The 12,061-nt window shown below is 38.0% G+C and overlaps 2 protein-coding genes across 2 annotated transcripts; one reads left to right on the forward strand and one right to left on the reverse strand.

The window, feature by feature from the left end:
* Position 1: 1 nt before the first annotated feature.
* Positions 2-5,586, reverse strand: LOC132788728 (actin-related protein 2/3 complex subunit 2). Its single transcript, XM_060796284.1, has 8 exons — positions 4,808-5,586; positions 2,843-2,936; positions 2,680-2,779; positions 2,427-2,613; positions 2,147-2,367; positions 1,038-1,129; positions 864-973; positions 2-799 (listed from the first exon to the last, which is right to left on the reverse strand). Exons 1-8 carry the CDS (start codon positions 4,879-4,881, stop codon positions 772-774), a joined length of 906 nt encoding a protein of 301 aa, XP_060652267.1. The 5' UTR covers positions 4,882-5,586; the 3' UTR covers positions 2-771.
* Positions 5,587-5,740: 154 nt separating this feature from the next.
* Positions 5,741-7,505, forward strand: LOC132788712 (uncharacterized). Its single transcript, XM_060796244.1, has 2 exons — positions 5,741-6,474; positions 6,530-7,505. The coding sequence occupies exons 1-2, from the start codon at positions 5,928-5,930 to the stop codon at positions 7,432-7,434; spliced, it is 1,452 nt and encodes a 483-aa protein (XP_060652227.1). The 5' UTR covers positions 5,741-5,927; the 3' UTR covers positions 7,435-7,505.
* Positions 7,506-12,061: the final 4,556 nt, after the last annotated feature.

Here is a 12,061-nt window from a genome sequence, read left to right on the forward strand (position 1 = left end):
ATATTTGATTTGTGTCAGTTTATTGCAGTTTCGCAGTTTTTGAAATCAGTATTGATGTATCAAAGATTTTCATTTTAGTTTCTTTTCGTTTTTGCTTGTTATTTATTTTTTCGTTTCTTTCTCTTTTCATTTTCCAATTTAATTCTCTACACATACGGGCTAGTTAAAGTATCCGGTGTGTGGGCAGCATTACGACGATTGCGACATTAACAGTTTGTTATGTTTATGACATTTACTTATTTTTTCACTTAGACTTTAGGTATTAGTTAAAATGCTTTTTTTCTTGACAATTCTTTAGGTTTTTGATATACATAATATGTACGCTGACTCTCTGACTCTGTCGGCAATGACTGTAACAAATTTATTTGTGGCTGACTTACTGATTCTGATTGTGTTGTTCTGTATAATTTATTTGTTTTTTTTTTTTATTTCTATTTATGTTTCTGTTTCTAGCTCTGGGCGCTGACTCGACGAACACACACAATTTAATTATTATATATTTTAACGCGTAACTATTATTGTTAATTCTTTGTTCATTAACTTGCTCAGCTTATATTTAGCTTAACTCTTGTCTCTTTTGGAATACTTGCAGTTGGAAATTTTTCAATTTACTTTTTATACTTCTTATTACTGTTTGCGGTTTACATCTCACACTATATCGTTTTGGAAACATTTGCTTTCAATTTGCCAAACTTCTGCGGTTTATCTCAAATTTTAATACACAATTTTATTTTTATATTTATATAAAAACAACTAAATATACTGCGTGCATCATTCCTTGCGTATGAATGTTCTCCCCCTAAAATGAGACAGTATTTGTTGTAAATAAAATCTGTGTTAATAATTGCGTAAATTCTACTCACGTTATAGTCTTCTTTTCGATTTTTTTTACTTCGGGCCTCGCACGGTTTAGCACCTTAAGGAAGTCTGAGGTTTTTGCACGCATGCGCGAATGAATGTACGCCTTTGAACACTGCAATCGAAATTAAATATATTAAAATGAGAATTCAACTTTATAATTCGAAAAGGGGACGCACCTTAATGTGATAATGCAAGTAATCTCGGAACATGTGTATTAAATTGATAGTATTATCCCGCGTTTCCTTGTTGGTATGACGAGGGAATAGCACTGCAAATATAATAAAGCAATTTATATGATTAGTCGTTGTTGGTTTAATAAACTTTAATAATACCACATATGTATACGAATATGCTGGGATGGGATATCCAGAATATTTGTACACGAACACAAGTCATCTGCTTTAATATGAAGGATTAAACAGGATGCCGTTCGTCTTAATTGATTTGGGAGCATTTGAGACACAAACGGAATAAAACTCCGGAATATGCCACTTTGACTCCATATTGTATAACAAAATTGGAGATTTGTATTCGAACACAAGTCATCTGTTTTAATATGAGGAATTAAACAGGATGCCGTTCGTCTTTATTGATGTGGGAGCATTTGAGACACACTTCAGGTTAGAAATCCAGAGTATGCCACTTTGACTCCATGAAGTATAACAGAATTGAGCATTTGTATACGAACACAAGTCATCTGTTTTAATATGAGGAATTAAATAGGATGCCGTTCGTCTTAATTGATTTGGGAGCATTTGAGACACAAACGGAATAAAACTACGGAATATGCCACTTTGACTCCATATTGTATAACAAAATTGGAGATTTGTATTCGAACACAAGTCATCTGTTTTAATATGAGGAATTAAACAGGATGCCGTTCGTCTTTATTGATGTGGGAGCATTTGAGACACACTTCAGGTTAGAAATCCAGAGTATGCCACTTTGACTCCATGAAGTATAACAGAATTTGGCATTTGTATACGAACACAAGTCATCTGTTTTAATATAAGGGATTAAACAGGATGCCGTTCGTCTTTATTGATGTGGGAGCATTTGAGACACACTTCAGGTTAGAAATCCAGAGTATGCCACTTTGACTCCATGAAGTATAACAGAATTTGGCATTTGTATACGAACACAAGTCATCTGTTTTAATATAAGGGATTAAACAGGATGCCGTTCGTCTTTATTGATGTGGGAGCATTTGAGACACAGATCATGTAAGAATTCAGGAATATGCCACTTTAACTCCCTAAGATAAGGGCTTTGTAGAAATGCTCACCGAATGTTACGTATCCAATATTATCGCCAACTCTGGCATCGCTGTTGGCCAGTTCCAAAGGAGGCTCGCGATGCGAGAAAAGCACTTGTGGCGCTGTATGCGATGCACGGCGTCCCTCTCTCAATTCCTGCATGAATACCTTGCCAATGATGACATCGTCTTCGTCCTTAAAGATGGTGCTGAAGACAACGGTGACGCGATCAGGCTTTGCCTCTACATAGCTGTTAATAAAGTAAAATATAGATGTTTTCGTTTGTATGATTTATGACTTTATTCTTACAGTGTCTCATCGTTGCGATAGTTAATAACTGCTCGCTTCTGGCCTTCTTCGCCCTGTTCTTGGTAATCGAAATACTTCTCGAAAACTGACGCAAAACAGTTGCGCTTTAGCAGTCCAATTTTCTTTGCAACCTGCTCCCAATCTTCGGGTATTTCCTCCAGATTAATAAGTACAGAAACGTTATAACCTGCAGACGTTAAATAAATTAGTTTATAATATTTTTCTTCATGGTATATTTTGGCAATTCACAAACCTTCTTCCGTATCAGTCAGCAAATTTCCATATTCCCGTTTAAGCAGCTCATCTGCTCCATGTTCTTGCAGCTGTTTGTAAAACTTGAGCGAAATGCTAATCTATTTTGTTGAGAAATATGTTATTAGTTTCAAGTTGTAATTGAATGGAATAGGAATACATACTCGCACTTTTGTTTTATCGCCATTCACATTAGAAATATGATATAGAACACCGTCAAAGTCTGCTATTCTTATATCAATTGATTCTTGTTTGAGTCTGCAAAAAAAAACAAAACACAAATTAAATCATCAACAAACAATCCAACTTCAAGTCCACTTTCAATATCTTATCGCCTGCCCGAATGCCAATTGATTTGAGATTAGGGTATACAAAAGATAAATAATATAAAGCTTTAACAAAAAAGTTATATATAAAGAAGCTTCACATACATATAAATGAATATGTATAAATATTTTTATAGTTGTTTTCTGTTTGTGTGTGCCAGTTCTTAATCATCTGTTTTCTTATTTGTTATAAAAAAAGTATTCCGTTTGCATACTACTATTATATAGAAGCTCCATCATACACAAATTAGAACATAATACTAAGGTATGCCACATTTACTAAACTCCTCCATTGGAATTTGATATTTGTATACGAACACAAGTCATCTGCTTTAATATGAAGGATTAAACAGGATGCCGTTCGTCTTATTTGATTTTGGAGCATTTGAGACACAGATCGGAATAGAAATCCGTAATATGCCACTTTGACTCCATAGTGTATTACAGAATTGAGTATTTGTATTCGAACACAAGTCATCTGCTTTAATATGAAGGATTAAACAGGATGCCGTTCGTCTTATTTGATTTTGGAGCATTTGAGACACAGATCGGAATAGAAATCCGTAATATGCCACTTTAACTCCAGGATATATAATACATTAATTGAACTGTATTCGAACACAAGTCATCTGCACTAATATGAAGGATTAAACAGGATGCCGTTCGTCTTATTTGATTTTGGAGCACTTGAGACACAGATCGGAATAGAAATCCATAATATGCCACTTTGACTCCATAGTGTATTACAGAATTGAGTATTTGTATTCGAACACAAGTCATCTGCTTTAATATGAAGGATTAAACAGGATGCCGTTCGTCTTAATTGATTTGGGAGCATTTGAGACACAGATCAGAATAGAAATCCATAATATGCCACTTTGACTCCATAGTGTATTACAGAATTGAGTATTTGTATTCGAACACAAGTCATCTGCTTTAATATGAAGGATTAAACAGGATGCCGTTCGTCTTAATTGATTTGGGAGCATTTGAGACACAGATCAGAATAGAAATCCATAATATGCCACTTTGACTCCATAGTGTATTACAGAATTGAGTATTTGTATTCGAACACAAGTCATCTACTTTAATATGAAGGATTAAACAGGATGCCGTTCGTCTTAATTCATTTGGGAGCATTTGAGACACAGATCGGAATAGAAATCCATAATATGCCACTTTGACTCCATAGTGTATTACAGAATTGAGTATTTGTATTCGAACACAAGTCATCTGCTTTAATATGAAGGATTAAACAGGATGCCGTTCGTTTTAATTGATTTGGGAACATTTGAGACACAGATCAGAATAGAACTCTGTAATATGCCACTTTGGCTCCACGGAGTGTAGCTTTTATTTCGCATGGACTAGAAGGCAAATCTTGGATTGGATTGATGACTCAATTGCAGTGCAAAGCCAAGTGCGAGGGAGAGGCCCATAGTTTGCAATGCATGAGGCTGCGGATTATGCCTGCATGATGCGATAAATGAGCTAAAATGAATTAAAAAATGCTACGAGGAACGGAGAAACGCAAAACACACTCATACACGCTCACTCACACAGACGTGCGATTAGAGTGCATGAGTGTGCGTCGAGTTCGAACTACACCCGAATTTTTGAAAGCTCGCCGTTGTGTAGGTGAAGTATGTGTGAGTGTGCTTAATATGCTGATAATGCGAACTAAATAAAGCTGATAACGCACACCACACAAGAAAATAGATAAAATGAAAATAAAATGGGTGACTGTTACAGTTAGATGGAGTGGGTGACAAAGACAGAGAATGCAAATGAAGGAAGACTCACCCTGCTTGAGCATTGCGGTATTTGACCAGGAGTGTTTCCTCAATAATGCGATTATTGATTTCCAGCAATATCATCTTGCAATTGTATTTGTTTTGCAGTCGTTTAACGAATGTCTTTTCAAATATAATTCAGTATTAGCAACTGGTGCTTATTATATTTTTTTCGAAAATAACCAAAAGCGATGACAAATTTATGACGTTGCCTTTGCCGCTGCTCCGGCTGCGACCGCTGCTCTTTCTACAGTGTTTCTTCTTCTGTTTCGCTGCCACTGCTTCTGCTTCAGTTGCGATTGTGTTGGTGTTGGTGTGAGAGACGGCTACTTATGGGGAGCTTGTTGGACTGGCTGCTCCACAACTCACGAATACACACTCACACACACGTTGTATATGCACACACGCTCGTCGCCTTGGGTTTTGTAAGTGTATGTGTGTGCCGCGTATATTTAATGAATCAACAACAAAAAATGGGCGCAACGTTTTCTGTTTTGTGCTCCCGTCTCGTTGATGTCGGCTTTTTTGGTCGTTTGCCGTGCACACTCACACACACTTGCAAATTCCAACACACACACAATCACGGCCGCCGCTTTGCAGTCTTGACATTTGCAATTTTCACTTTGCAACCTTATCAAGTTTTATTTAATGCTTCTCTATGTGTCCGCCGTATATTTTATCTACTCTCGCACGGTTTTCTTTACTTTTAAGCATTTATTTTATAAATTAAAATGTTTTATTCACGAATAAATCCATGTGGCCAGTAGCAGAGAGTGACCGTAAATAGCATAAGGAGATATGCCATGCAATGGTTTTGCATATATTTTTGGTATTTTTAAGCTCCGAAAATAGTATCAAATGACAAGGTGGCAATAATCGCTAAATGATATTAAATATTCTATCAGAAATTAAATAAATTTTTGTTTTTATTTGTAGTAACATATTTTTTAGATGAAAATGCCATGAATTTATTATTAAATCGACATATAACTAAGCCTTCAGCATTTAACATTTTTATTGCAGTATATTATGGTATATTTTGAAATTGCGGTCACATTGGTCTTGTTTTTCCGCACAACAACAAAAACTATAAATGGGAAGCAGTTGTTTGTTACCACGAAATAAAATAAATGAACGACATTGAGTTGATCAAGTTGATAGAAAACTATCCCATACTCTATGACAAGGACAGTGCGCGCAGTGTCAAGAATGCTGCCAACAAGGACGCCGCCTGGAAAACCATTTCCCAGCAGTTGGGCGCTAGTGAAAGAGCCTGTATAACGCGCTGGAAAAGCATCCGGGATCGCTTTGGCAAGGAATTCCGACGTTTTCAGGAGCACCCTGAGCATCCCACGTATTGGGACATGTTTCCCCACCTGCTTTTCCTTAAGAATCACTATAAACACGGTCAGGTAAAACATGAATCGCTCGACAATATGAAATTCGAGCCAAGGCATCGAAAACCGCGTCGTCCACGCTTAGAGACCGAGCAGGAGAGGAAGCAGAAGGAAGAGGAGTGCGAGGAGGATCCAGAAGATATCGAGCTGTGTCAGCAGCTGATTGAACTGGTCAAAGTGCATCCAGTATTGTACGATCGCCATAAAATACGAAACTCCAAGAATCTCTCGGCCAAAAATGATGCTTGGCGTGCCATCTCCGAGCAACTGAACGAGTCAGGTGAGTATACATATTAATATTGTTTTCTCGTATAACTAATTCCATTCACCTGCAGAAAAACTGTGTTACAATCGCTGGAAGAAGCTGCGCGATCGCTTTGCACGGGAATATCGCAACCATCAAATAAATCAATCAACGCCCATCTCCTGGCGCTATTTCAATGAACTGCTCTTTCTGGGGCGGCATTTTCGCAAAGGAGTCCCACTGATCATTGAGAATATTAAGAAACGCGGACGTCCGCCTAAATATGCTCAATGCCAGCAGCAGCAACGTCCGCCCAACACTGTAACAGGTCTTCAGATTGAAGCTGGCGAACAAATTTGGGGTGCTGATTATCCATATAGCACGGACAACGACCCTGAGGAGGATGAGTTGGCGTATGAGGATCCGGATGACATTGAAGTTGTGTCCGAACCGGAAGAAGGCGTTGCTTTTGTGCAAATGGAGTTGCCCATGGACCAGGAGCAGCATCTGCCACACCAATATATCGAAGAAGTACCTGCTGAATCTCTGGAGCCACAACAGCAACTCCATGTGACAACCACAACCATGCCCGCCATAGTCGCCAGCGTCGACAACATTCCCCTGAACAACAAGGAACAACTGACAACAGCTGATTCATCTGCGTCTGCTTTCATCGAAAGTGTCGTTGATGAAGATGAAGAGGAGGAGGATGCTGCGCCTACTGCTGAGAAATTAATTGGTGCCGTCATCAGCAACATGGAGACGGTGTTGCAGCAGTCCAAGGATTGCCTTCAAGTCATACAACAGGCTGCCTCAACATCCACGCAATCTAACAATAGTCTGTTGAGCAAAGTGCAAATGCTGCTAGATGGTTTGAGTGCCGAGCAGCGTCGGCAGGCTGAGCGAAAAATTGTGCACTTCCTTTGCGAGTGTCAAATAAAAACGCTCGATGGTCAAGAAATTGAGGATGTGGCACCATGTCATATATTCAATTGACTTGCAATACACATAACGCTTATGCATTTAATTGGCAAAAGTTGTAAGCTCTGCGATATAAATGATAATAAAAGACTATTCTTAATAATATGGAATTTTCATTTGAATGTGGCGCCAACTGCTTAGCACCATTATCGATAATATACTTATTGGTCGCAGTTACCGCCAGATGGCGCTGCGTTTGCTTTCGCTGTTTGGCAAGAATTTGAAAGTATGCACATTATCGATAAGACATATTAATCGAAGTTGCTCAGTTTGTGAATTTGTCGTCAGATGGCGTAGTGTTTGTTTTTGAATTTCAAGCATAATGCGGACATGTATATCAAAACACACTAACAGCTGAAACATAATTACACCAACGGCACTATTGTATTGCAATTAATAATAGACACTTATGTACATATGTACATGCAGGAAAGCAATTGTAAACAAATATCCCAATCGGCATATTGGTGTTATTGTGAGTAATTAGATTTGGAATCTAGTACGACTAGCATTTAGAATTTTGTAGTCACTGCCTAAATATTTGTATTTGCTACGTTCAGTTCACACGGTGCAGTTGTTGTTGTTGTTGCTGCTCTCGTGTTGTGCGTCAAAGAGCCGCCAAACATAAAGAATTATTAAAATAATAAACTTTCGCGCACAAAGCACTTTTTAAGTGTCTGTTTAAAAGCGCACACACGCCTCTAGACTAGACTCGCAGTGTAAAGTGCGCGCGTGTACATGTGTTAATGTGTGTGACTGTGTGCGCGTTTTGTTTCAACGCGTCATAAACTAATTTTGTACAAATAAACGGCTACGACGTCGGCATCTTTTGAAGTTATGCGGATTTGTATAGTGGGATTTGTTATGGAATGCTCGCAACGGTGATTCCTTTTAAACGCACATGCATACATACATATGCAACAGAGTGTGCTTGTGTTTTGATTTCTGCTATTGTGACACCTGCAGGCTGTGAGTGCGCAAGTGTATGTGTGTGTGTGTGTGGGAGAGTGATAAATATTTCAGCGCTGCCATTAGCGCAGTCAACGTTGACGCCGGCGTTGCCTTGATAGTTTTACGACGCTACGCGACGCGACACTGGCGATTGATGGAGCTGTCGACTGCTGCTGCTGCTGCTATTGTTGTCTCTGTTACACACGACCCACAACATATGCAATTTTCGGTAAGTGTTATCACAGTTATGCATATGCTGTTGTTGTCTCTGTTTTGCATAAATATTACCCCATTTGTCTTGCGCTTTAAAGCTTTGGCACTTAAAGCTCGCTCGTCATGCATGTAAATGCGCTTAGCACTTACAAGTGCACATATCCTCCCACTGCATATATGTATGTGTGGGTATGTAAGCGTAGTTGTGTATTCCTTACATTGTCTGCAGATGAATCATTTGTCGTCTGTCAGTGGCAGATCATTGGAGGCCAGCGACTCATCAATCAAAGTCCGAGCGCAATGGTTGCTTGCTCTTTAGCCTCCCATGGCAACAATTGCGTGTGAGTGTCAACCCTAACCTAGTCTACACTCGCTGCTAGCAGTCTATTTACGTCCGTCTTTATGTCGCTTGCAATTGTCTATGCACGAAATTTGTATAATTGCCAATTGCCACGGATTTACCCAATTGCCGCAATGGCGACAGGCAAAAAATACGTAAAACGCGAAAAAATGGTGTGCCAAATTAATTGTTATACGCATACATACATATATACGCATATGCATATGTACGCATATTTGTATGTGTGTGTGTGTGTGTGTGTATGTTGCTAATGCTGTCAGCAATGCTCGAGGGGCGCTAGATGTATTTATACTGCATAGAATAAATGTACAGTGGATTCGAACATATTTCCCTGAAAATTCGTATTGTAATTCCAAAAAAACAAAATTTTTTGAAGAAAATTTAAGCTTGAATGCTTAAAAAAATTAAATTTTATTCAACGAAAATTTAAACTTTATAGTTTTAATACCAAACTTTAATAAAACCGCATTTACATTCCCTCTAATTTAAAAGTTGTGCGACATTCAAACTCAACTTTGAGTCATGCACCACTGTAAACGTATTTGTATATCACAATAAATGCAAACAGAACAAAACACTCTTTGTCTCACTCTCTCTCACACACACGCTATGTCGTCGCCTCTGCTGCATTGTTGCGGCTCACTCGAGTTGTCTGTAAATTTGCCATGTCGCTGCCTGTGTTTGTATGTGTGTGTTAAAATCTCTGCATTGTTTTTGGCATATGCATGCCATGCATTTCAATAATGTACTGTGTGTGTGTGTAAAGCGAGGGCATGCATATTATTTGGAATTTCGTATGAGGCGAGCAAGCTGCTCTTCAAATGTAAATAATTACTTATGCCCTTAGGCATAAGGCAGCTTCGCTGATAAACATGATTAATGAGATGATAAGCGTAAGTTGCTAGTGTTTAAAGTTTGTGTGGAGCTTTAACGTGATTAAAACTTGGCAATGTTGACTCAAACTTCACGCCCAACTCTTGTGAGGTCGCGTCACGTATACGTCACGTATGCCACGTTTGCCTTTTCTTGCGATGCGTGTCCTATCCGGTTGTCTGTCTTTCGTAGGCTGCAGCACTGCAGCAACATTTTGTTTTATAGCCAGCCAATAAAAGTGGTTGCCGTCGTTGTCATTGTTGTTTTTGTGGACATGCTCTGCATATTGCATGGCCAAAAAAATCCATAGAAAAAGATACGAAAATGCCTGCAAACAATTTGCAATAAAATTGCAACGCCAGCAGAAATTCCATCAAGAAACAAATAACCGAAACTGGCCGATGGCTAAAACCGAAGCATGCTTCAAGCGAATCTCAGCCACTGAGTGGCCACTGTGTGTCTCTACTTTGTCTCCTTCCATGTTTCTCGCTCCACTTTGAACCCCGTTGAGCTTTGAACTTTGGCGCCATTTTGCTGACCGTTCACTGAAGCGCATAAATTCCAGCTTTGTTTCCTTTCAACAGCATGACATGGCGGTGACTGGAGAGGGGAGGGAGAGAGGTGCAAGATCAAACTTCTCTCTTAGTTGCGGCCGTGGCAGCAATGACCTACAAAGCATTTAAAATTTACGACTTATGCAGCTCAATGAATGAAGACAAACTGCAGCACACAGAGAAAAAAAAGAAGAGATGCTGGCAACAGAAGCAATAGACTAAAGAGTGAAAGGACTCGCCATGTCCTGCTGTCTGCAAAGGCAGCCTGCTGGCGTCAGTGTTGGCAGTGCTGGCAGTGTTGCATGCTCTGCGACGCGTGTGGCAAGCTGTTTAATTGCACTTGTGTGCAATTACATTCAAGTTACTTCAAGTGCACTTGCCGTCAATTAGACAATTAATGCACGCACACAAAAGGAAAGCAAAACAGAGAGACAGAGAAAGAGAAAGACAAACATAAATGCCAGATAGAATAAACGAGAGGTGAACGGTGCGTATGCGTAATGTGTCAGGCAGCGACTTTGCTAATCATCGCCAGCATCATCAGCAATTCGGCGCGTCAACGTCAAAGAAGCGGCCAAGGCATTCAAACGGCTTCTACATACACACATACACACGCATACACACACAGAGTCACTTTTTTAATGAGCGAGGAAGCGCTATAAATACTATATGTAAAAGTAAAGATATCAATAAACGAGGGCGGATTCATAAAATTGTCATTACTAATTGAAATTAATTTGAAATGATTTCCACATCAATTTTGATTTCAATTTTTCAGAACGAAGATGTGATTTTGCCAATCTTGTGACATTGACAAATTATTAAATAAAATATCAAATGAAATATGTTGTGTGGTTTGATCATTTTTAAATTTGGAAACATTGAAAAGTCGCCTAATATTGTAAGAATAACAAAAGCATTCTTGGTCATCTAAAAAATACAGTTTTATTTTTTACTTCTTTAAAATACTGGCAATTTTATTAGGATAGGTAGGACCGACTGCCACTGCTAGGGGCAAAGTATAGACCAGTGGAGGTCTGTAGCTGTACATGTAGCATTATTATTAATATCCGCAATAATTGATTTAATTTACATTATATATGCAAGCGTAAAAGAAATAATATTTCAAAACTTTTATTTACTACATATTTTATGTAATTCTTTTCCCTTTTGTCGTACATATTTATAGTATTATACAAATATTTAAAAGCTTAGAAATGTAAAACAAATTTCAAACAGTATTTTGTTAAATACTCTAAATCATATTTATTATTATTATAATTCTTAAATGTTTAATATATATATGCATATTTGAAGGCGTAGAAACTTGAAAGATTTTACTATTTCACGTCTAATTTTCTTTATTAAACTCAATCATTAAAAAATATATTTTTTGAATAACATTATGAACTACAAATATATCACAACGATTTGTACTTGTTACAAAATAAACTCGTTAAATCTGCCTTCACAATGTTAATAGAGTATAAAGTATTGAAATATAATTCATAAAATTTGTGTTTTCATTTCAGAGTATCAATTTAGTTGAGGTACAAAAACATATTTATACTTTATTAAAGAAAGAAGAAGGGCAAACTTCGAGCACTTTAGTTGTCCCAAGACAAAACGTTTTAAGTGCTGAGTTTATTAAATTTATTAAGAAGTTTTCAAAACTAAAGATTCATGACAA

The sequence above is a fragment of the Drosophila nasuta genome, chromosome 2L, assembly GCF_023558535.2.
Source record: "Drosophila nasuta strain 15112-1781.00 chromosome 2L, ASM2355853v1, whole genome shotgun sequence".
Taxonomy (NCBI): Eukaryota; Metazoa; Arthropoda; class Insecta; order Diptera; family Drosophilidae; genus Drosophila; species Drosophila nasuta.

What these genes read in the sequence shown, in the direction of transcription:
- LOC132788712 (XM_060796244.1), top strand. Translation starts at nt 5,928, where the DNA reads ATGAACGACATTGAGTTGATCAAGTTGATAGAAAACTATCCCATACTC. An exon ending in CGAGCAACTGAACGAGTCAG is followed by an intron (nt 6,475 to 6,529) that starts GTGAGTATACAT and finishes ATTCACCTGCAG; the next exon opens with AAAAACTGTGTTACAATCGC.
- LOC132788728 (XM_060796284.1), bottom strand. Translation starts at nt 4,881, where the DNA reads ATGATATTGCTGGAAATCAATAATCGCATTATTGAGGAAACACTCCTG. An exon ending in TACCGCAATGCTCAAGCAGG is followed by an intron (nt 2,937 to 4,807) that starts GTGAGTCTTCCT and finishes TTTTTTTTGCAG; the next exon opens with ACTCAAACAAGAATCAATTG. An exon ending in ATCGAAAAGAAGACTATAAC is followed by an intron (nt 800 to 863) that starts GTGAGTAGAATT and finishes GTCTCATTTTAG; the next exon opens with GGGGAGAACATTCATACGCA.